The sequence below is a fragment of the Aulonocara sp. 'chitande type north' Nkhata Bay genome, linkage group LG15, assembly GCF_057382095.1.
Source record: "Aulonocara sp. 'chitande type north' Nkhata Bay isolate Kocher_YH1m ecotype deep benthic linkage group LG15, A_spYH_male_GT1.1, whole genome shotgun sequence".
Taxonomy (NCBI): Eukaryota; Metazoa; Chordata; class Actinopteri; order Cichliformes; family Cichlidae; genus Aulonocara; species Aulonocara sp. 'chitande type north' Nkhata Bay.
In genome coordinates, this window is record NC_141358.1 from 17,433,453 (window position 1) to 17,459,097 (window position 25,645).

Here is a 25,645-nt window from a genome sequence, read left to right on the forward strand (position 1 = left end):
AATAAAAAACAAAAAAAAAGCTGATATATATGTAAATATAACATTTTGCAGAGGATGTCACAATTTATTAATAAAAACACAGTAAATAGTGGTGACAAAAATTGGACTTGAAATCATACATTTAATTTATCTCTGTCTGTAGTCAAAAGTTACAGGAAAACCTTCAATTGCCCGATTTGTTATTGAAAAAGACAAAATTTAAAAAAAAGAATAGACAAGAATAGGAGGTTTGTGGGTAAGCACAGGGATTTTAACACAATCAATGACAGGCCGCTCTGGTCTTTCGGGAGCTTTCATTTGATCGTGATTTCCACTCATGACTTCACATATAATATCCAAGCACAGCACACACACAAACCACTCCAGCTGTACAGATACCAAACACAATATGTAGATTACTTGTGGTCGGAACAACATATATGTTCTGAGATGAATAAATTATTTCCAAATTGATGATGCAAATATTTGAAAACTAAAATAAAGTGTCTTGTAGTGCTATAGTATTATAATATTCTATTTTAGTTTAGTTTTATTTGGAGGAGGATGGTCTCCTCTGTAGGTGCTGAAGTCAGCTGTGCACTAGATGGCACCTCTGGACAACCAGAGGCCTCCATGTGTCATTTGAATCATATGAAACAAGCGTCAACACAAAAGGAGTTTATTTTATGACAAAGAGACGAGAGCAGAGCAAGGGAAGAATCTGACCTAAAAGGTAAACCCAGCATTGAATACACCTGTAAACATATCTGTCAACTGTTTATTTCTTGAAAATCATCTTGAGGATGTTTCTCATTTTTTCTTTTTTCTGCTTTCTGCAGAATGACTATTAGGTTTAGGTGTGCAATTCTCACCTGCAGCAAACTCCAGAAGTCAGTCTTGACTTTTTTATCAAGCATTGGTGGGCTGTAGTGTTTTTTCATACAGCACAAAATGAATAGAAAACACAAATGTGCAATCTTGTAAAAGCAATTTGTGTGCACACAGCATTTGGATAAAGGAGTGTGAAGTTTGAAACAATTAAATGCTGCGTGTTGTTTCTCAGTAGTGCACAGATTAACCAGATTTAAGTAGCTTCCAGTGAGGAATATGCATTGTTTAGTTAAGCATTAGTTAAAAATGTTAAACATGTTGTACCCAAGTGTTAAAAGTCAAGAAAAGATTCAGTGTATGTGCACAGTATGTATGTATGTTAGCGATCAGTTAGAAATGGTGAAGAAAGTGAACTTTTAAATCACTTGAATTAAATTCCTGCAGGACATGTTCTGTTTCTAGCTTAAATTAACTCTGCGCCATTCCTAAAATTACTTTTACTGAAATATCAGCTTGTTCCGCATGATCATCTTGACTTCTTTTCTTGAACATTTTCACACAGCCAACCTTACATAATCTATCATGTCTTCACATTGGGAAGCAAAATCTGAGTTTACAGCACCATATATGTCTTGAAAGACGTTCCAAAAGAACTTGGAGGCATTTCAAATTTTGACAGTTTGCAGCACATGTAACTGTGATTTTCAAAGCTGGCAAAGTTCTTGTAGTGCAATTAATTTTAAGTGGTGTCTAAATTCTGGGTAGTCTCAAGGATAGGAGACAAACTATACTGTAAGTAATTTTAAGTATTGCATAATGTCTTGTTAATTTTGTGGAAAATCCCTCCATCTTACAGTTGTTGTTTCAACTTGTAAATGCGTTAGAATTTTCGAGATGTGGGCTGTATAATGGAGCAGAGTAACATTGCTGGTTTCTTACAGGAAAGGAGACCCTCCTTTGTGAACAGTGATTGTAAAAAAAACAAACAAATTAAATTAGACTTGGCTCCATCATTATAAGGTCATAAGCCTGCAAATTTTGTTGGTATTAAGTTTTTCTTAAACTTTGGTAAGGGAAAACAGTCCTCAATCTCATGCACATCAGTGTAGTGAGTATTAAATACAGATGTTAAAAAAATGATGTAAAAGGTCAAATTATGCATTTCATAATATGACCAACACCCTGGAAAATACAACATATTTTCAGAGTAAGATAGGAAAATATTGTTTGTTTTTCTGCAAAATTACCATGAAATTAGAGAATACTTCAAATTACTTATGCACGACTTAAGTTTACTTACAGTATTATTATTTCCTTGTTCATGTAAAAACATAAACCCTTTATTCTGGTCTGCCTACATTTAAGTATTTAAGTGCAATTACATTATAATTTTAAATGTAACACATTGGAATTTCATTTAATTACAGGAATTCCCCCCTTAGTTGTGAGTCGTATTACAAAGTGCTTTCCTTACAACCTCCAGTTATCATCCTTGTTTATTAACACAGGCTTTCTGCTTCAGTCAACACAGGTCCCGAGGAAAAGGTAGAAGACCAATGCTGAGATATGTTTTAAGTATTCCAGAGTGTACTGTTACAGTTGTTGTTTCATTCCCAAAGTGTCAGCTGTTAAACTTTAAACTCCATCAATTTGAGCACAAAGTTCTTAGAAGGCATTCAGGTGTGACACTCTTGCGCACAGAGATTTTAAAGCGGCTTTATTTCTTTTATTATTGGACAAATTAAAGTGAAATCATTCTCTGTATTGAATAGTCTTTACTACAGTGCTGTAACATATGACAGCTTTAACAGAACATTAAACCAAGCATAACAAACAAAAGTACATATACATGAATTTTCTGCATTTATTTTAGCAATTTATTGGCTTCTTTAGTTCTATTACTTAAGTACAGCTCAAACTGCATCTGAAAATTATCTTACCACAGCTCAGAATCTGTATCATAAGGATACCTCAATAAGACAGAGTGTGAACTTCCTGCTAGAGAAGTTTTCTTCACAAAGTTTAAGGACAAAACAGAATGTAAACAAACAAAGATGCTGGTATTCTGTTTAACTCTTACTCTGCTCTCTTTCCTCCTTCATCTCCACTTTTGTTTTTTCACTCACAGCTCAGAACCTCATGTTTGTTCTGATTTGAAGGCACCATGAACAACACAGCAAACCTGACACCTCATCAAGATTTGTGGCGCAATGTGACGGTTGCAAACACCACCTCATTTTACCGTCCTGCTGTGGACCCAGTGATTGGCAATGTCATTACAGTAATGTTTACAATCATAATCATCATCACCATGGTTTCACTTGGATGCACCATGGAGGTGTCTAAGATCAAGGTGACCAAGATCAGCAGTGAATGCGAATGTATGTGTGGTTTGTCTATATGCAGAAAAGCATTGTGACAAAGCTTGAAAAAATTACACGTAAGCAGGGTTTTCGATGATGTCCTTATGCCTGACAACACATTCCAGTTCCTGCAAGGAATTGCTGAGCATGTTGAAATATAATGGATAAAATACGTAATGAACATCACCATTTTTTCTAAGTAAATATAGTTGATGTGAAATTCTCACCAGATGTTGGTAGCAAACCATTTGATCATGAGAAATGACGCAGGGAAAAAAGTAGCTAACTGAAATCAGTAAATAGAAAGCAATCCTGCCGCTTAATGCAAATCTATTTCACCTGGTTTAGTCCCAAATGATTGCCTATAAAAAGGTGTCTCATTGCCACACAAGAAGCATCAGATGAAGGGTAAAACCAACAAGATTTCTCAAGACCTTCGCAGCCTTATTGTTGCAAATCATAGTGATGGCATTAGTTACAGATAAATGTCTAAACTACTGAAGATTGCAGTGTAGCACTGTTGGGGCCATAATTTGGAAGTGGAAAGAACATAATTTCACCATAAACTGCACATGACCAGGTGCTACCAGACAGACGAGTGAGAAGAACCATCAGAGGAGGCACAAGTGTTTCAAAGAAAACAAGTAAAAACACTCAACTGCCATGGTTTGTATGCACACCATACATACCTCAGCACACAAGACTCCATTACTGAAGAGAAAGCATGTTAAAGCATGTTTAAAGCTTGCTAAAAAGCATTTAGACATGCATGTGAAATATTGGGGGAATGTAGTCTGGTCAGGTGAGACCAAAACCATGTTTGAGGTCAAAAGGCACTGCACATTACCCCAAAATCAGCATACCGACAGTGAGGTTTGAAGGTGGGAACATCATGGAGTGAGATTGTTTTTCAGCATATGATACTAGCAATCTTCGTATAATTGAAGATGAATGGGAAAATGTACCGAGACATTCTTGATAACAATCTGCTGCCATCTACCAGGATGATGAACAATGAAGGGTGGACGTTTCAGCAAGACAGTGATCCTAAACACAGATCGAAGGAAACTGAGTTTCTTTCTCTGAAACTAGACTGGCCCAACAAGTCACCTGGTTTGAATCCAACTGAAAATCTGTGGTAAGAGCTGGAGCTCAGAGTTCATAGAACCTTTTATGTGGAAGAATGGCCAAAATCACACCTGACCAATCCACACGACTAGTTTCTCCGTACAGAAGCTGTCATCACCAACAAAGACTTCTGTACGAAATATTAATAATTTTTCCCTGTGTCATTTCTCATTACTATACATAACTTAATTAATGGACATCTATGGTTTGATTTCTTTGCATGTGTGGATTGGATGGGTTGTTAGCATCTGATGAGAATTTCATGTCAGTAGCACCTTTAGAAATATATTTACTTAGAAATGCTTATTTTACCTGTTGTAGATAATTTCTCCAGTGATTTCTAGGTGGGCATGCCTAGAAAACCTACAAAGGGAGGCATACTAATCACAAATCCAGTGTCTCAAAATATTATACCATCACCTAAGAGCAGTCATTAAATTATTTACAACTTCTGGAACAGTTCTTGATTTATACACTCTGCTTGGGTCTTCCATTAATTAGTGCATCGTGGCACTCCTGAGGTGCTATGATGATTTGATAATGGACCTTAGCTCACCTGTAATTTTGCTTTGGTTTTTTTTTCTCTTCCTCTTGACGATACCCCATAGATTCTATGTAGGATTCACCCAAGAGAGTTGGATGACCAGCCAAGCAAAGTAGCCTAATAAAATGGTCATCATAAAAATTATCAGTTTTATTTCTGTGTGCAGGTAATAAGTCCTGTTAGAAAAAGAACTCTACATCTCCATAAAGATTGTCAACAGATGGAAGCTCAAAGTCCTCTAAAGTCTCCTGGTAGTCAGCTGAATTTGGATTTTCAATTCAATTTTATTTTATAGTGCCAAATCACAACAACTGTTGCCTCAGGGCACTTTATATTGTAAAGTAAAGACCATAAAGTTATACCGTTTACAATTGATAAAGTCGATTTGATTCTGTTTTTGTTCAGACAAACCCTGTATCAAGTATACCCTTATACTCGATACAGGGGTCCACTCTACCCTACCCAGGGCAGGGTTACTGGGGTCGTACCCTGGAGGCAATCCTCTCACAGCTCCGAAGTTATTCCTTTAATTGGTAAGGTGCTGAATACCATCCACACCTGTTTGCCTTTGTTGCTGTCTAGGTGTTCTTCGGTCTTTCTCTTGTAGTCTAACTTGGCCTCACGGATACCTCTCTCTTCAGGTTGACACATTCTGTGCTAAGCATAAAAGTGAAGCTGTAAATTTACTAGTTAATCTTTGTTTAACCCTCACTTATGCTCACAAGCTATGGGTAATGACTCAAAAAGAATGAGGTCAAGGATACAAATGGGTGATTGAGTTTTCCTTTAGTGACAGGGTAAGGCGCTCAGCCAATCAAAAGGGACTTGGAGTAGCAGCGCTGGTCCCACACATCGAAAGGAGCTAGTTGTGATGTTTTGGGTATCTGACAAGGATGCCTCATGGATGCTTTCTAGGTGAGGTATTTAGGGCATGTTCGTTTTGGGATGAGGGTCTGTGGCAGACCCAGGACTCAGTGGAGAGATTATATCTCTCAGCTGCCTTTGTAATGGCTCAGTGTCCCCCAAATGAGCAGGAAGAGGTGGCCAGGGTGAGGCTAGACTATGCTTCTTTGCTCCGACTGCTGCCCCATGACCTGAACCTGGATAAGCAGCAGAAAAGAAGTGGATGGTTGGATGGAACAAAGAATTCATGGTTTGAGTAATTTACTCAAACTGGAATAAAATATAGAAATATTTTGAGATACTGGATTTCTGAACATTATCTATTGTAATAAATACAGAATATATGAAAGTTTACCCTTTTCAATTAAAATGCACTTTTTTATAGTAATCTTAGTTTTTAAAAAATATATATATTTCATTTGGCCTTTTTCTGCTTTATTGGATAGACTCAGTGAAGAAGGGACAGGAAAGTGGGGGCAGAGAGAGAAGGGGAAGACATGCCGCCGTGTTCATGTTAATATAAACACAGTGGCATGATACATGTTTGGTAAATTTATGATCAATTTTGCTAACTTCTTCTGTTTACAGAATTACATCATGAAACCTAAGGGGTTGGCTATTGCAGCTATGGCCCAGTATGGGATCATGCCTCTTACAGCCTTTTGCTTAGTTAAGGTTGGTATTTATGTAAAGTTAAATAAGATTACTAACATGCAGTATAAATAATACACATTTGTCTTTACAAAGTTACAAATTTACAAATGCAGACAGTGATTTATGATTTGTGTTCCCCACAAAAATCTTTTTACAGGGATTCATAATAAAAAATGTGAAAATTACACTGAGTTAACCAAAAAGAAGAACCAAAAACAGATTTTTTTTATGTGAGGAAAATGAGTGGAACAGACTCAGGTGCAGACCAGATGAATTTAGAATAAAAGTCACAAGTTTATTAACAATCACACCAAGTGAAACTATTTACAGTGCATGGGACTGAGATTTTGAGGGATCCAGGGATGGAAGGGAAACGGGTTCAAAAAACACAGACTCTCCAGTTTCACAATCCTCTTCAGCACTCACGCTCACTTTCACTCCACACCTCACTGCCAGACTCAGGGGAACAGATCAGGAAATAGGGATGGGTCCAGGGATTTATATACAAGTAAACGTAGTTAGAACAGACTAGAAATTCACATGGGAAACAGAGGTTAACGGAGCTGTACTGCCAAGTGTTACTCAACTCAGCTCAGGCAAACTGGCAATCAGGCAGATTCATGGCAGGTGGGCACGTGAGAGGAGACGGTATGGTTTCCAGGAGGTCCAGAGGGAGGAAAATCCAAGCGAGCCACGACAGTCAGGAAGGCAGGGCAAGGAGCGTGGTGAGTGTGAACCCCATGGTTTGTAGACTGACTGATGTAGTAGAACCGAACAGGACAAGCGCTGAAGAGTCACACGGCAGGAGATTAATCTGATAGAACTGAGAACAGTAAGGCAATGTTAAACCTGGGACAGACGAGCATGAAGTTGATCACAAGGAGTCAGAGTTACCACAACAGTAGCTGGACAAACTGGTGGAGAGTGGTAGGCAGTGCTGGTTTAAGAACCCTACTTACTGATTGCCATTGAAACGAGGAGCAGGTGAGGTGCTGGAAACTCCACCCCAGAGGACGGAAATCTGGAACTCCTCTAACAAAGAGGAACACCTCCCAGACACTCCCAAGGCACATGACAAAAGTTGCCCAGTATAATTGAATTTGTGTTGATGTACCAGTATATAATTGACACCAGACATTGTATTTTAGACTATTAGACATTGTTACTGTTATTTACAGCATCCTGCAAGAGGTTATTGGGATTTTGTGTTACAGGGGTTCCAGTTGAGTGATATAACAGGTGTGGTTGTTCTGGTATGTGGTTGCTGTCCTGGAGGAATTTTCTCCAACTCCATGGCTCTGGCTATACAGGGAGACATGAACCTCAGGTACACATGGGAAATTATGTAGTTGTAATACATTTATAATGAGCAAAAAGATGCTAAAAATGTCATTTGAAGTGATTAATGCTCAGGCAGAAAACTTTACAACAGTTATACCACTCGATTGTGTTTGCGAACTTTCTCACACTGTGTCTGCCTGTGCAGTTTTCAAATATAACACCAAGACAAGCACAATTCAGACAGTTCAGTTAGATTTTGGCATATCTCTATCTGATGTCCAGCATGTCAGTGGAATATTCCAGGAAGCAGGAATATCTCTAGTAAATTGTTTGAACATCAGGTTGACAAGGACATTTAGCGTTGTGCAGTTATGAGAAGGGTTAATGGGGTCAGTAAAATACGAGGAATATGGAAATCATGAAGTCTGTGAGAATCAGATGTCATTTTTAATTCAGAAAGGCTAGTTTCCATAGCTCAGAGTAAAGCAACGTATTTGTCTCATCCTTGTCTTCTCCAGCATCGTGATGACTTCCTGCTCTACAGTGTTGGCTCTGGGTATGATGCCTCTCCTGCTCTACATCTACTGCCAGGGTTTCCCCAGCGTGCAGAACGCTGTCCCTTATGGTGAAATTATGTTATCGTTGGTCTTGATCCTTGTCCCGTGTAGCATCGGCATCATCATCAAGACCTACAGGCCACAGTACTCGAAGAAGTTCACGAAGGTTTGTGCATACTGACAGGAGAATGAAGGTCAGACAGATCACTAAAACTGATTAACAGTGTTGATTATTCAGTTGGTACAGGAATGGCAAATAAAGACTTCAATGACTCATATTTTAAATATTTGTTTAACAAAAAAAACCCAAACAAAACGGAAAACCTGTAGATTACATCATCCTACAAATTCTAGAATTTGCTGATTTTTTTTTCTTAACTTGACACACAGAGAAACTGAATAACTTTGTCTTCAGACAAGTCTAAACATCTTTCTCTAAACTCAAATAATTCCTAATGATACCTAACGGCAGTCAGAGAGCTGTTGCCTAGCCTGTAGAGTTCTGTGCGTCACTTTGATATGCTTCCGCAGACCATCACTGACCCACCATACTAAAAAATATTACAGGCAGCATACTGTTTGCCATGGCTTCTCCAGACCCTCCACACTGTCAGGGACAGGGTCCACTAGAGGACGACTGGCCCTCAGGCCACCCTTATGAAAGAGACATTCACAGAATTTTTTAGGGCTCTGACAGTGCTCATCCTGTTCCCTTTTGCACAAAGGAGTTACCTGTCCTGTTGGTGGGTTAAGAACCTTCTAAGGCCCTGTCCAGCTCTCCTTGACAGGGCCTATTAACTGGTTGCATACCACAGGCCTCCAAACACTTGACCCAGCTGTCTTATCAAGTTATAGGCCACTGTCGAACCTTCCTTTTCTTTCAAAACTTCTTCAAAGAGTAGTTGTAAAACAGCTATTTTCTTATCTGTAGAAAAAAAATGTTTATTAGAAGAGTTCAGTCAGGTTTCAGAGCTCATTACAGTACTGAAAAGCCATTAATGAAGGTAACAAATGACCTTCTTATGGCCTCTGACAGTGGACTCACTTTTGTGCTTGTCCTGCTGGACCGCAGTGCAGGGTTCTGTCCTACGACCAGTTGTGTTTACATTATACAGACAATAACATTAAAGACATAGCATTCATTTTCACTGGACAGATAACACCCAACTTTATCTAGACCTGGATGACCTGTCATTTTCTGCTTCTAAATTCAGATAAAACTGAGTTTATTGTTCTGGGCACTAAAAATCTTAGAAATCAAGTCAAGTCAAATTTGCTTTATTGTCATTCCAACCATGTGCAGTGGTACAGTAAAGAGTGAAATGAGACAACGTTTCTCCAAGACCATGGTGTTACATATGACATATAACAGACAATCAACACAGGACTACATAGAACCTGACAGTACCTGACAGTGACTGTACCTGACAGAACAGTACGATACAGACACAACAGTGCAAAAGAAATGTGAAAAAGACTGAGTATTGTGCAAAAAGTAACGTGGTGTATGAAGGTGTGCGTGTGTGTGAGAGAGAGATTCTGCCTATAAGTGCTCGGTAGTGATGTGTATGAAGGTGTGCATGTGTGTGTGTCAGTCCAGTCACTAACTGTTTAGGAGTCTGACAGCTTGGGGGAAGTTACTGTTTCGCAGTCTGGCAGTGAGGGCTTGAATGCTCCAGTACCTCTTGCCAGAAGGCAGCAAGATGAAGAGTGTAGTGAGGGGTGTGTGACGTCCTCCAAAATGCTGGTGGCTTTACAGGTGCAGTGAGTGCGATAAGTGTCCATGATGGGCTTCAACGATCTTCTCAGCTGTTATGGTGTCTAACAACATCAGCTTAATATCACCTCTATCACCTTAGTAGAGCACTTCACTCTCAGACTGCAGGTTTATTTGTGGTTCCTAAGGTATTTAAAAGTAAAATGGGAGACAGAGCCTGCAGTTTTCAGGCCTCTCTTCTGTGGAACGAGCATCCAGTTTGGATTCAGGAGATAGACACTATCCCTACTTTTAAGATTAGACTTAAAACTTTCCTTTTTGCTAAAGCATATAGTTAGGGCTGGATCAGGTGACCCTGAATCCTCCCTTAGTTATGCTTCAATAGGTCTAAGCTGCTCAGGCTTCCCCTGATGCAATGAGTTTCTTCTTCACTCACCTTTTAAACTCATTATGTGTTTATACACCAGTCTGCATTTAATAATTACTCTCTGGCTCTCTTCCACAGTGTGTCTTTGTCCTGTTTTCCTCCTCTCACACACAGCTGGACACGGCAGATGGCCGTCCCTCTCTGAGCCTGGTTTTGCCAGAGGTTTCTTCCTTTTAAAAGGGCATTTTTACTTCATCTATCACCAAAGTGATTGGTCATAGGGGGTCATATCATTGTTGGGGTTTTCTCTGTATTATTGTAGGGTTTTACCTTACAATATAAAGTGTCTTGAAGCAACTGTTGTTGTGATTTGGAGCTATAAATAAGCTGAGTTAAGTTGAGTTGAATTAAATTTAAATCAATCAGAAATGATGAGGAGGGTAAAATCTCAACGGCCTCCACCTGTGAAACTATTCTGGTTTTGAACATTGTCTTGTTTTTGCATCTCTGGCACACCTGTTGTTGATTTCATCAACATCCAAGCCACTAAAACTGATTAACAACCCCCTCTCTACTTAACTGACCAGATCAATATCCCAGAAGTGTAATTTAATTGATCCTATACTCAAATTCTTTTGAGCAACACAAAAGAAGAAGAGAAGTCAAACACTGATTTATGTCCTGTCTTGTTGTTCTTAGGTAGGCATGATTATAATGCTGATTATACTTGTGGGGACCTTGAGCTTAATTGCTATTGGAAGCGGACATATCATCCTGACTATGATGTCCCCTTCGCTCTTGGCCATCGCTGGTCTCATGCCTTTGATGGGCTACTGCTTTGGATACGTGTTCTCTTCAATCTTCAGACTCATCCACAGGTAGGTTATTTGTTTAATTCAATCATCAATGGATATGTATATATATATATATATATATATATATATATATATATATATATATACATACACACACACACACATATATCCTTCCATATGCCTTCAGGGAGCGGAGAACCGTTTCCATGGAAACAGGCTGTCAGAATGTCCCGCTGTGCACCACCATATTGAAGGTAGCTTTCCCTGATGAAGTGGTGGGTCCTCTGTATCTATTCCCAACAGTCTACTTGGTGTCTCAGTTGTTGGAGGCGGCGATGATCATCATGCTGTTTAGGTGCTACCAAAGGTTCAAGAGAAAAGAGAAAGGTAAGAGTGACAGCAGGATTCAGATGTTACATTTTAACACAGGCCTTTTATCACGCAAGATAAACAAAAAACAAAAAACAAGTATCTACAGATGTATGGCTGGTCGTTATTTCACAAAAATTCAACTGTGACTTGATCAAGTGTGGGTGTGGATGTTGTGGACATCTGAAGTGGGCAATGCTAGAACAAAGTTTGGGTTAATTCACTGAACTACATCCAGGTTGCAGCATCTCAGATTGGAGTGTTTGCATTACTCCAGTTGCTAAATTTAAAATATTTTAAATTAAACATTTTTTAAATTTTGTGTTTGAAGAAACAGTACTTTTTACACTACACAAAGTATAGAGCAAAACAATAAATAATACAGATATATTCTCCCCAAAGTACTTTATTGTACCTTTATGGGCTTGTAAAAGGGGCGATGCCTTCTAAGGTACTCCTGTTGTACCCTTTCATGTTGTAGGTTATGGAGAACCACTATTGACAATATTATACTCTCATGTACTGGTACCCAAACTGACCTTTTAAAAAGGTGCTACATTAGATATAGTGTAATTTATTCTATATAATTTCATTATTAATAATGTATTTGCTTTGATTGTTAGTCATTTGAGTGGTCTCATTGATCACCGAAAGCATTATGTGCCTCATATCTGCCTCTACAAGAACAAAAGCCCTACTATGTGGCAACAGTGCTAACCACTGCACCACTCTGACCTGAGACAAACACACAATAAATGCACACTTGAGCCTCAGTTACAGGTATGAGACAGTTAAATGCAAATTTATGGCATTCTGCATTTAAGCATTAGTAATTATTATTAACATCTGGCACTCTCAATAGTTTAAATTCAGTTCAATTTGATTTCAATCCAATTTGATTTATATAGAGCCAAATCATAACAGTAGATGCCTCAAGGCACTTAGTATATTATATATAATATAAATGTATTAAGGTATTACATTCTAGGTTTTTATAATAATACAGAGAAACCCCCAACAATCAAACCACCCTCCTATGAGCAACACTTGGCCACAGTGGGAAGGAAAAACTCTAGTTTAATAGGAGGAAACCTTCAGCAGGCTTAGGGAGCGGCAGCTATCTGCCACGATTGGTTGGGTTGGAAACTAGGAAAACCTAGTTTACCTAGTTATTCTAGACACAGGAACTTGAACACATAGTACATTACTAAACACACAGTCTGTGGTTGAAGCAGCAGAAAAAAAGAGGCAGAGAAAATGAGCAATTCCACCATCAGGTGTGGATGAGCGAAAACAATACACGAAATTATGACCTGAGTCGTAACAAAAGGCAAGCACCAATGAGCCCACAAAAAGGTTTCTGGCTAAGAGTCTCTGCTGCCTGTTCTTGCTTTCCATTCTACACACAAAAAAAATGTCAAAACAGCACCAAAACAAAGCAAAGAATAACTTTGTGATTGTGTTTTGTTTAGACAGATGAATAACCAGACCTTAGGATTTCACATTTAACCACAGGTTGAGCAACTTTTGTGCCAAATCTTGGTTTGTGTTAATACATCTGCTTGTCTGACCCACAGAAACTTACCAGGCTGCTGCCACTGGAGAGGATCTGAAAGAGTCTGATGTGTGATGTCAATTACCACTCATATATGTCTCTATTGTAAAGCGCTTTGGGTGCCTTGAAAAGTGCTATATAAATCCAATCCATTATTATTATTATTATTATTATTATTATTATTATTAGCGTGAACGGTTTCACCAAAGGGGCTCCAGATGAAGTAACCAAAAATAGCTTACTTACAGCTTAATGAACAAATAGAAAAATGTGCAACTGTATTTCTTGATTATAAAACAGTATCATTATCTGAACCCTGTAAATGTATTAGTAACTTCAGTTATAAAGCACTAATGAAGCCAAAATCCAGTTTTAAATACATTTTTGAAAAATCTGATGAGTCTATCTTTTTCCTACATCATACAATTACAAGTTTCCACTGAAAATAAATTCATTATGTACATTTATGTTTTTTCAAGCTCTTGTCCACTAAGTACCAATAAGTACCACTGAGGAAATGCCAGGAAACACGTCCACCGTCTCATGGATTACTACATTACAGGCTGCAGTATGTGAGATGAGCAGAACTCTGAGTTTGTGATATGCACTGCGTGAGCTCCACAGAGCACTGTCCAGTTTTCATTCCTGTTCACCTTGACCACCTTAGACTTTCAGTAGATCTCAAGGTCGTGGTGCCCACAAAACGGTTAGATGTAAACATGATGGTGCTCGACTTCAGAAGGAAGAGCACAGCTACATAGACCATCACTGTCCTGGGATAAGATGATGCCCAGGTACTCCACTAGGTACTCACAGGTACAGGAAGGCAGATCCATCTCCTGCAATTGATTGGGGTGGAGGGGAGGAGGACAAAACAAAAGATCCAGCTGGTCATGGAAAATTACCGCTCCTCTCAGAGCCTGGTTCTGCTAGAGGCTTCTTCCTGTTAAATGAGAGTTTTTTCTTCCTACTTTCACCGAGTAGAGTAGGGTAGATATATGGACAAATTTTGTATTTGATGTCAAGGAAAACTAACATTTTAAATGACAATGGGAAACAGTGGCAACAAAAAAGTTCTGGCTAAGAGTCTCTGCTGCCTGTATTCGTATTCCATTTTCCACAAAAAAGGCAAAACAAATACAAAAACCTCCATCAAAGAGTAACTGTGCAATTGTGTTTTGTTTTTTGCTCAAGACCACTTTTAAAAAAAAATCCCAAGAAAGTCTCCATGGAAGCACAAATATAAAGAAACAAGGGGAGGCTCAAGACTTTTGCACTGCACTCTCAGTGCAAAGGGCTGTCCGTGTATGTGCTGCTGGTTTTAAGGTTTATGAGAAACCATGCTTTGAATGCTCTAGTGAGATGCCACAGCAATCAAAAACAGCACATTTGTCACAGCTGAAACCGTGCAAAGTGGGCCGTCTCAGAACGGAAAACACGCGGAGACAAGGGGTGACGTAAAACACAAGAACTTTATTACAACAAGACTATGAATCATGAACTCTGAACGGAATTATCAACAATAATGAGAAACAAGGTCAGAGAAGGTCAGAGGACTATAACTTGGGTATTTTTCAAGATCTAAGGTCACAATGAGAAACTAAGGCTAGAATGGGTCGGAAACATCACCAGACATCAGTGCACTCAAAGTTCAAGGTTTGGAGGAGGGCATGGGCACCAGGAAATGCAACCAGGAGTCTCAGTACACTGCAAGAAAAAAAGAGGAGATTAAGGGACCATGACCCAGAGCCCCGGAGATGGAGAAAGCAGAGTGTAGATTAATTAATCTTACAGTTTTGGAGGTGGTGGACTGGTAAGGTGGGGGAAGGATGAGTTGTCCAGGTGAGCTGATTACAGAGCAGGTGATCCGTAGGGCTCTGTGATGGTGACAGGAGGGCAGGCAGGTAAGCTGAATGAGTGACAGGATAGAGAAACTGAACAGTCACATTTAGACCAGCAGCTGGGTGAGAGTAAGTGTTGTCTAAGACGAAACCTGAAAGCCGACTGGAGGTCTGTAGAGACAAACAAAGTCAACAGCTTTCTGCAGAAATCAGCTCTTTAACCAAAACTGTAGCGACTAACACTGACTGTGGCACGCTGAGCACTTGGCGGAGAGTAATGGTGATCGCTGATCCTAAATGCTGACAGCATAATTGCTCCCAGGTGTGGAGAAGCGTCAGAACGGCTTGAGTTGGCGCTATATAAATAAAATTGAACGGAACTGAACTGAACTGAACGCAACGCAGCGACTCTGCCCAGAAGTGGAGACAGCAAAAAAGAAGAAAACTCCAGCACTCACCCGGACCATGACAACATTATGACCACATGTCTGTAAGAATTTAGAGGAACAGATGTAACATTTAGTTCAGGTGTATGGTGCGTCTAGTACTTCTGGTTGTCCTAACATCTATCTAATCTGTGCAGTTATAACTCAGATCAAGATTTTTTCTTTTCTTCATTTAAGCAATATTAGTCCTTTAAAAGCAGCAGTGGTTCATTATACTTGAATTATTTTTTCTCTCTCAATAGCGCAGTGTTTTGAATGAATATTAGGCAATGTGAAAAAGTGTAATTCATCTGCATGTTGACATTTTCCTTGGAAATTCAGCAAATAGCTAAAGGATTTTTAAAGAAGGGCACAGGTTTTCACAATGCTGGGTTTTAATTTCAGTATTAGTTCATTATAGTTAAAAATAATAACTTTTAAAAATCTATGTAAATCACTGTTTCTGTCATGGCAGTGGCAGCAGATGTGTGGAGTTATAAGAGAAGGTCCCAAATGCAGGCACAGGCTTTGATGCGAGTGAGCTTTTATTTACAGTAGGTGACATTCAAACAAAAACAGGAAATGAGTGGCGTGGAGCTATAAGAAACTTAACTGGGAGAACTAAAACCTAACATGAGCCTGAACTGAAAACAAGAAACCTGAATACCTGGAAGAGGAGACAGAGAGCAGGGGCATGACAGACAGACGAACCGACAACAAGCACAAAGAATAATAATAATGGATTGCATTTATATAGCGCTTTTCAAGGCACCCAAAGCGCTTTACAATTCCACTATTCATTCACTCTCACATTCACACACTGGTGGAGGCAAACCACAGTTGTAGCCACAGCTGCCCTGGGGCAGACTGACAGAAGCGAGGCTGCCATATCGTGCCATCAGCCCCTCTGGCCAACACCAGTAGGCAGTAGGGTAAAGTGTCTTGCCCAAGGACACAACGACCAGGACAGAGCCTGAACTGAAAACAAGAAACCTGAATACCTGGAAGAGGAGACAGAGAGCAGGGGCATGACAGACAGACTAACCGACAACAAGCACAAAGAATAATAATAATAATAACAGATTGCATTTATATAGCGCTTTTCAAGGCACCCAAAGCACTTTACAATTCCACTATTCATTCACTCACTGGTGGAGGCAAGCTACAGTTATAGCCACAGCTGCCCTGGGGCAGACTGACAGAGGCGAGGCTGCCATATCGCGCCATCGGCCCCTCTGGCCAACATCAGTAGGCTGTAGGGTAACGTGTCTTGCCCAAGGACACAACGACCAGGACAGAGATCGAACCGGCGGCCTTCCGGTTACAGATGCGCTTCCCAACCCCCTGAGCCACTGTCGCACACACGGTAGCTGTGTCCAAATTGATTGATTGATTGAATCTTTATTTTGAACATGTTGAAAAAGTATAAAAAAAAAAATAGAATTAAAAGAGACAAATGAACAAAGCAAACAAAAGGAAAACGAGCAACCACAACTCCAAATAACGTCCATGTTCAAAAAGGAGCAGGAAGAAGCATAAGCTTATTTAATCCCACCCCTTTTCCACTATCTAGTATCAATAGACTACAGAAATACCTCCTTGCAATTACATTATATGTTATGTGTAATTTTTTTTATTTATTTATTTATTTATTTTTTTAAAATATATACACATATATGTTTCTATCTATCCATACATACGTATATACACACATACGCACATATACACATTTTCAATAACCCCATTAACACCTCAAGGATACACAGCCTACAATTATATATATATATATCCATACCAACAAACCCGTGCATGCGCACACACATGAAAATATTAGACAAGAACACCCTATCAAATCTCTACCTTTTCCCTGTACCCTGTAAAAACCATATCCTTAAACCGCTTTTTAAACTGCGCCATGCTTGGACATTGCTTCATATCTTTACTTAGTCTGTTCCACAGCTTCACTCCACACACAGAGATGCAAAAACTTTTTAATGTTGTACGGATACGAGGATGTTTTAAATTTAATTCCCCCCTCAAATTGTATCCCCGTTCCCTTTTAGAAAACATTTTTAGAATATTGTCAGGGAGCAGGTTATTTATTGCTTTATATATAATTTGTGCTGTGAGAAAATGAACCAGATCTGTGAATTTTAGAATTTTTGATTTTAAGAATAGTGGATTTGTATGATCTCTGTAACCAGTTTTATGGATTATCCTTATGGCCCTTTTTTGTAATATAAAGATTGATGATAGCGAACATTTGTAAGTATTGCCCCAAACCTCTGCACAGTAATTCAAATACGGTGCAATCAGGGAACAATAGAGAATGTGGAGTGATTTGTGGTCCAGAATGTGTTTTACTTTACTCAAGATTGAGACACTTCTTGAAATTTTGTTATGTATATGATTTATATGAGACTTCCAGTTTAATTTATCATCTATAATCACACCAAGAAACTTATGTTCAAGTACTCTTTCAATTTCCACACCATCTACATGAATCTGCACTTGTGCATTTCTAAGGGAATTAATTAATATGTCATGATTGATTGTGTCGAATGCTTTCTTGAGATCCAGAAATACTCCAGCTGCATACTGTTTCTGATCTATAGCATTCGTAATCTCCTCAATTGATTCGATTAATGCCAGAGATGTTGATCTTTTTGATCTGAATCCATATTGACTGTCAGAGAGTAATTTATATTTATCTAAGAATTTGTCTAATCGTTTATTAAACAGGTTTTCTAGGATTTTGGAGAATTGTGGTAGTAAAGAAACAGGCCTGTAATTTGTGAAGTGGCGTCTATCCCCGGTTTTATACAGCGGCACAACTTTAGCTATTTTCATTTTGTTTGGCACTTTTCCCGTCTGAAATGATAAGTTGCAAATATATGTTAGAGGTCCTACAATTCCTTCAATGACCTTCTTGACGATTTTCATGTCAATATCATTACAATCAGTAGATGTTTTATATTTACACATGTGTACAATGTCAATTATTTCTTTTTCCTCCACTGATGTGAGGAACATTGAGTTAGGGTTCCTATCAATCAGGTTTTCACTACATTCTACTGATGGCAGTGACTCAGGAATTTGTTCTGCCAGTTTTGGTCCAATATTTACAAAATAATGATTAAAGCTGTTGACCTTATCAGCAGTGTTTTCCATAATATTGCCATTATCGATAAAGTATTGTGGATAACTTTGTTGTCCAGAATTATTTTTAATGATACCGTTTAAAACATCCCATATTCCTTTCATATTATGTTTATTGTTGTTCAATATTTTACTATAATACTCCTTTCTACATACACGTATAATATTGGTCAACTTATTTTTGTATTTTTTGTATTTATTTTCAGCATCTTTTGTTCTTTGTTTTAGGTATTCCCTATAGAGTGTATTTTTCTTTTTACATGCATTTTGTAAACCCTTAGTGAGCCATGGTCTATCTGAATATTTGTGCTTTCTGTTGTATTTTATTGTTGGACAGTTTTTATCGTACAACTCCATGAATATTCTTAAAAATATGCCATATGCAATATCAATATCAGCTTCTTTGTACACCTTGTCCCAGTCCTGATTTAATAGATCGTTCTTAAATGCAGTCATCGTTTCTTCTGTCCTTACACGTCTGTATCTCAGTTGTTCTTCATGCTGATTTTTCTTATAATTAGTGTCATAAACTGCAAAAACTGGTAGGTGATCACTGATGTCATTAATTAATAATCCGCTCACAATGTTGTTTTCCATATTGTTAGTGAAAATATTGTCAAGTAAGGTGGCACAATGTGGTGTAATTCTGCTAGGCCTGGTTATTTTAGGATGTAAACTCAAACTGTACATAGTGTTTAGGAATTCGTCGCTCATTTTATGCTTTTTTGGATTCAACAGGTCAATATTAAAATCACCACAGATAAACATAACTTTTTGATTTGTTTTAGAGAATATTTCCTCTATGAAGTCATTAAATACTTGAATACTAGAGCCAGGTGTTCTATATATACAGCTAATTATTACATTTTTTTCTTTTTCCTTATAAATTTCAATTGTTATACATTCTAGCAAATTATCAATTACAGTTGTCATACTTTCTACCACCTTGTAGTTTAGGTTTTTATCCACATACACAGCTACTCCCCCTCCACTCTTGTTCCTTCTATTTACAAAATTCACTTCATATCCCTCCAGTCCAAAGTCCATTCCTTTCTCCGCATTGATCCATGTTTCAGAAATGGCAATAATTCCAAATGGATTTGTCAACTCATTTAGATATTCCTTTATATTGTTGAAGTTGGCATACAGACTTCTGCTATTAAAATGGATTATTGATAATTTATTTTCCGTGTTGATGGTGTGCTTAAACTGTTCATCAGTGAAGTAGCAGCAGTTACAGCTGATGTTGTAGAAGAAATTATTTTCCGGGTCTATATCCTTTTCTAAGTCTAGAACATTATGGTCTGTGTATCGAAATGTTCTCAGTTCCAGATTATCATAAAGAGAATTCCAATGAGTTATGTTGATATTGTTGCCGGATGCAGATGAAGTTCTTTTGGACTGTGCCATGTGTTGTGTTGTGTGTCACGTCACATGTGTATTCATACCTCCAGAGTAAGTTGACCTCAGTATTTGTCCAGCTCTTCCATATTTCTGATGACCAACACTTTGGCTTGTTCCATTGAGTTTAATGAATACTTTGCAGTTGGTGGTCCATGTATTTTGAATTTTTCCCTGTTTCTTCAAGTAACGTGCTTTCCTGGCAATGTCCGCATTTCTTTTTATCAGATGTTCGTTCATGAAGACATCGGATCCTTTCAGTTTCTTTCCTTGTTTTAACAGTGCTGTTTTCGGTTTTCTGTTTGCAAATCTCACAATGATGGCTGGTTTGTCACTTTCATTTTTTCGGGGTAGAGGGTGGCAAGCCTCAATGTTGTTATAATCCACTTCCACACCTTTGGACCGTAGAAAGGTAACCACTTGATGCTCCGTGGAGTTGACATCTTCCTCTCCTGGCCCTCCTACATTGTCAGTGGCGACCGCCCGGGCGTATGACCGGGGTTTGATGCGAAGCCCCGTGATGATAACATCGTTCATCCGGGTGTACTGCTCCAAATCCGCCACTCTGTTCTCCAGGTACGCCAGCCGCCGATCCTTCTCGGCGTTCTGGATGCGGAGAGCCTTAACTTCCTCGACCAGGTCCAGGATGGCTTTCTGCTGCAGTTTGACAGTAGAAATCTCCTCTGTCATAAACTCCAGCGACTTCTTAATATCGTCTCCTTCCTCGGCTGACAGAACTTTTTTCGGGCCCATGCTGAGAGACGCTCTTGTAGCTTTGCCGTGACGACCGGCTAGCTAGTTGATGCTAGCGTCCTTCCTCTCACTCACCGCTGAATGCCAACTTTGATTTGCTCTGGGTCGCTCTGAGCTGCCTGCTTCATTTCATGGGACACATGAGGACCCAGCCTTCGCAGTCTACGTGGGCCAGGTCCTCAGGAGGTAGACCGGAAGTAAACAGCTGGGGAAATTGGACGGTCTAGCCTTCTGATTAGCGTCCCCACTGTCTCGGTGGAGTTTAATAAACTCGGCCGTCTGCTCCTTGCTATCTAAAATATAACAGAACATTGGAGTAAATTCTCAACCATCTCACACTTCCATTTAATCAGTTTTCTGTTTGACGTTTATTCAGCTGTGTGAAGCCCAAGGAGGAACTTGCCCGGGGGATTAATAAAGTTTTATTTAATCTAATCTAATATAATCTAATCTAATCTAATAACTTTAATCTCAGCCAAACTGATTTACTCACGAACAAATAAAACACTGAAAAAAGCCCAACAATAACATTTTTAGGTTGTCTAGGTGACTTATATATTACGTTTAACCTGAGTAGCGAAAGTCCGCGGTGATCTGAAAATGATGTGCCGGGAGTTGTGCCGTTCTCTGCGGCTCTAGTGACCCTCGAGCTCTCGGCTAGCTATCGAGCTGGTGGGTAACAGACGTCTCCGAAAACGTCGAAGCACTTTTGCAAATATGCGACACCTTGATAAACCGAGCAGATGTTTGAAGTTTACACACCCACATTCTCGCCTGAAAATATGTTAAAAGTTAATTTTGTGACCCAGAAAGATTAATAAGAGTAATTTTAAAACTTAGTAGCGGCCGCCATTGCCGGAAACTGGAGTTTGGCTGGGCCGCGCTATGAATTCTGGGATATGGTAGGCCACGAAGAACACACCCGACCCATCCTTCAAATTCGGGGAAAAGGAGGACGCATTTGTCGGCTGTATTCGGAGGAGTCTACGAATTTGGACAGCCTTCGGCGCGTCGCTGTGATGTAATCGGCCTACAAATGCAGCCTCAGGAGGATGCAGCCCATGAATTTTCGACACAGCTATGTACACAGGGAGGGAAAAGAGGAAGTTGCACACAGAAGGGAGACACGGCTTAACCTAATGAACATGACGAGACAGGGAGGACGTAAAAATGAATACACTGACATAAGATGTATTAAATGTTTTAATAACTGGTGAAACTGGATTTCTCATTTTCACGAGCTATGGTCATAACCTGTGGTCATGAATATAGAACACATGAAAGTTTACTTTAAAAAAAAAGACCTCCAATTTTCTAAATTTTGGAGGTGCACTAGAGTGTATATATATTTTAATAATTGTGTACTTTCCCCAGTTTCCAGCATTACATGATGAAACCTAAAGGACTGGCTATTGCAGTTGTGGCTCAGTATGTCATCATGCCTCTTACAGCCTTTTTCATAGCTAAGGTTGGTATTTATGCAAAATTTTAAAAAGATTATACAGTAACCAGTTAAATAATGCACTTTTTATTTATGTATTATATTTATTTATGGATTTATGGATATTTTGTTATGATTTGTGCCTCCTACAAAATTTGGACAGAGATGAGCTCAGTTACTTGGTTAATGTAATTTTTTTCCACGCCCATTTATTATACCTCCCATGAACTCTCATTTATGTCACTGTACTTTATTTCAGTACATTAAGTTTCCATAGCTGACACCAGACTGGAATTTGTATTACTATTAGACATTCTTACTGGTATTTGTAGCACCCTGTAAGAGGTTAGTGTGATTTTGTGTCACAGGTGTTCCAGTTGAGTGATATAACAGCTGTGGTTAATCTGGTCTGGGTCTACAGGTGGACATGAACCTCAGGTGCATACACAAAGTTATGCAGTTAATTGGTCAATGTTTAAAATAACACACTGATATGTTTTTCTAACATAACTGATTGACTTGATATGTCTGTCCAAATTCACCGGTCTACAAAAATATCCTTTGTTTGCTACTGGAAATTCAGATCAGCTCTGCATCTTTTTTTTTCTTTTTTTTTTTACACTAACTCAAGTAAGAACTAAGAGCAATCAGTCATCATGTTCAGATTAAATTTTCCCTAATATCCATTGCCTGTCACTTTTATATCCTGATGTTCATCACTGAAAATGCCCAAATTTGATGGAAAAAAAAGTTGAGATAAGAATGAAAAAAGTTAATCTTTAGTGACATTCTGGCACCCATTAGCAGATATGCTTTCAGCACATTATCCACGAGTTCACTATTGTTATATGCTCTATAAATGCCAAGAAAATTCCTGGCAACCTGCACTAATGCTTTCTGTGCTGCTGACTCAATCAGTTTTCTTTTTGACCTCATTGTCAAGCAATAGTGCATGGATTTCAGGACCGAAAAAACACCTTTCCTACTTTTGGCGATGTTAGGGAGTTTTTATTTCAACATTATGCACTCCACACTGTATATAAATGCCACTTGTTTTGCACATATTCAACTCTGTATATTTTATATATTTTATTATTATTATTATTATTATTATTATTATTATTTTTTTTTTTTTTTTTTACTATTTAATTTGTAAAAATGTGTACACACACACACACACACACACACACACGTATGAAAATATTTAGTATACACATCCAGAAATGCATACACTATTATATATTGTACATATATTTATTAGTTTCAGGTTGGCCATTCTTGTATTTTGCTCGTTTGTGTTGTTGTGTTTGCACATCTCTGTTGCTTGTGGGGCTCGCACACAAGAATTTCACTCGCATGTGCTGTGCCAGTGTGCCTGCACATGTGATGTGACAATAAAAGTGATTTGATTTGATTTGATTTGATTTATTGTTTTACTTGCTTATGCTTCAAAAGTTATGTTATACATATTTCACCAGACAGTTTTCTGTTGAAACAGGAAGCTGACCCTGTGACACTGACAAGAGACCAGTACAGAAATACATATCCGCAGAAGTTGACTTGCATTATATTATTCTTAGAAATTGACTTGCAACACACATACTTTGTGACACACACACACAGCTTACACACACAGACAGCATCAGGACCTGCGTAACAGGAAATGTGATTATATTTGCATATTGACGATGTAACCTATAAAAATAAACGAATACTGCAGTTCGGTGTGATTCGCTCTGAGCTTTTCACCCGTGCCGCACGTTGTCAATCTTAAGTGTCTCAGTGTTGTTTATTCACCTGACTGTTTGTTAACTGTAAATCTCTGACAGGCGACGAAACTTATTTATTAAATGCTGAAATGAATTGCACTTTCTGTCCATTCTTACTATTGTCCGATATTTCCAGTGTCAAGGTTATTACCTGATCAGCCATAGAAATTAAAAAAAGATGCAATACATCTGTGTTGCAACATCAATTAAATGTTCGTCATCGTGGGGGAAATATCTGCCATGTTTTTGTGTACGATGTCAGGAACTTAGCGTTAAAGTGAATGTTCCCAGTTAGAAGTCCTTTTTTCACATGAATACACAATAAGGACGGGAGTATACAATTACTGGGCACTGGATTAGGTACACCTAGTAGTACCAGTTCAGAGTCCTTTGTGTCTTCACGACAACGTTAACCCTTTTTGGCACAGAACCAACAAGGTGCTGGAAACATTTCTTAGAGCTTCTGGTCCATATTGACATGATAGCATCACATAGTTCCCACTGATTTGTCAACTCTAAATCTTCTGCTCCATAAGAGCCCAAAGGTGCTCTATTCAATCGAGATCTGGTGACTGTGGAGGTCATTTGAGTATAACAAGTTTGAGAAACCAGTTTGAAATTATTTAGGCTTTCTAACATGGTGCATTATTTTGCTAGAGGAAACTATCAGAAAATGGGCACACTGCGACCATAAAGGGATGAACAGGGTTCTCAGCTTGGCTGTGACATTTGTGACCTGCTCATATGGTGCTAAAGGGTGTTCTAAGCAAATATCCCTCACACCATTACACCACCAGCCTGAACAACTGATACAAGGCAGGATGAATTGAGTTGAATTGAACTGAGTTGAACTCAGTTTTATTTATATAGCACCAAATTGCAACAGTTGCATCAACAACATGGATCCATGATTTCATGTTGTTTACGCTAAATTCTTACACTACCATCCAAATATGTCTGCAGAAATTGAGACTCATCAAACAGGCAATGTTTTCCTACTTTTCTGCAGCTGTAAGCAATCTGCTTCACGTTTTAACCTCCTAGGACTTGGCGTCCACATATGTGGACATCACATTTTGGGTTGTCTAGACCAAAATACTAAATTTTGCTCTACAAGGGCCTGATATCCACTTACAAGGACATTATACTGCCTCTGTTTTATAGAAATTTAAAACGAATATCCTCATATGTGGCTCTCATTTTTCTTAGAAACAAAAACCAGGTAAAAAAAAATGGAAGAGTTCAGGTCTTAGGAGGTTAATTTGCTGAATGTTCAGAGAGGCTCTTCTGCATACCCTCTTGTAACAAACGATTACTGTTACTGTAGTTACTGTTGCCTTCTTATCAGATCAAAGCAGTCTGGCCATTCTCCTCTGACATCTGTCATCAACAAGGCATTTTCCCCTAAAGAGCTGCCGCTTGCTGGATAGTTTTTTCCTTTTCTCTGTAAGCCCCTCATGCCTAAATGCATTCAGTTGCTTTCCCTCACTCAGTTGCTTTTACTTATTTCACATTTGTATTAATCTAATGTAAAATAATGTAAAAGTAATGTAAAAGAACCCACCCACCACTTTATTTACACTCTAGCTCTTGTTTTAACATATGGCACAGAAATTGAACATTTAACAGTGTTTCCTGAAAAGCCTCTCTTGTGTGATCATTTGCTAATAACATTTAAATTTACAATAATTGATTACATGTTCTAATTCTCAAACATGTAGCTTAAAGCAGATAATTTGTAAGCTGGGGAGAAAATGGCGTGTCACAAATTTAGAAGATCATCATGTAGCCTA

At 38.7% G+C, this 25,645-nt stretch overlaps 1 protein-coding gene and 1 pseudogene across 1 annotated transcript; one reads left to right on the top strand and one right to left on the bottom strand.

The window, feature by feature from the left end:
• The first annotated feature begins 1,824 nt into the window (after positions 1–1,824).
• On the top strand, positions 1,825–13,403 carry LOC147312871 (hepatic sodium/bile acid cotransporter-like). Its single transcript, XM_086263818.1, has 7 exons — positions 1,825–3,163; positions 6,337–6,423; positions 7,617–7,729; positions 8,202–8,406; positions 11,024–11,202; positions 11,327–11,526; positions 13,086–13,403. Exons 1-7 carry the CDS (start codon positions 2,975–2,977, stop codon positions 13,136–13,138), a joined length of 1,026 nt encoding a protein of 341 aa, XP_086119944.1. The 5' UTR covers positions 1,825–2,974; the 3' UTR covers positions 13,139–13,403.
• A 5,294-nt stretch (positions 13,404–18,697) lies between these two features.
• LOC147312872 (uncharacterized) lies at positions 18,698–20,724 on the bottom strand (annotated as a pseudogene).
• Between the last annotated feature and the right edge of the window lie 4,921 nt (positions 20,725–25,645).

Excerpts from the sequence above, each read along its gene's own strand:
- LOC147312871 (XM_086263818.1), top strand. The coding sequence starts at position 2,975 with ATGAACAACACAGCAAACCTGACACCTCATCAAGATTTGTGGCGCAAT. Across the intron at positions 8,407-11,023 it reads ACTCGAAGAAGTTCACGAAG|GTAGGCATGATTATAATGCT; the intron begins GTTTGTGCATAC and ends TGTTGTTCTTAG. Across the intron at positions 11,203-11,326 it reads ATCTTCAGACTCATCCACAG|GGAGCGGAGAACCGTTTCCA; the intron begins GTAGGTTATTTG and ends ATATGCCTTCAG.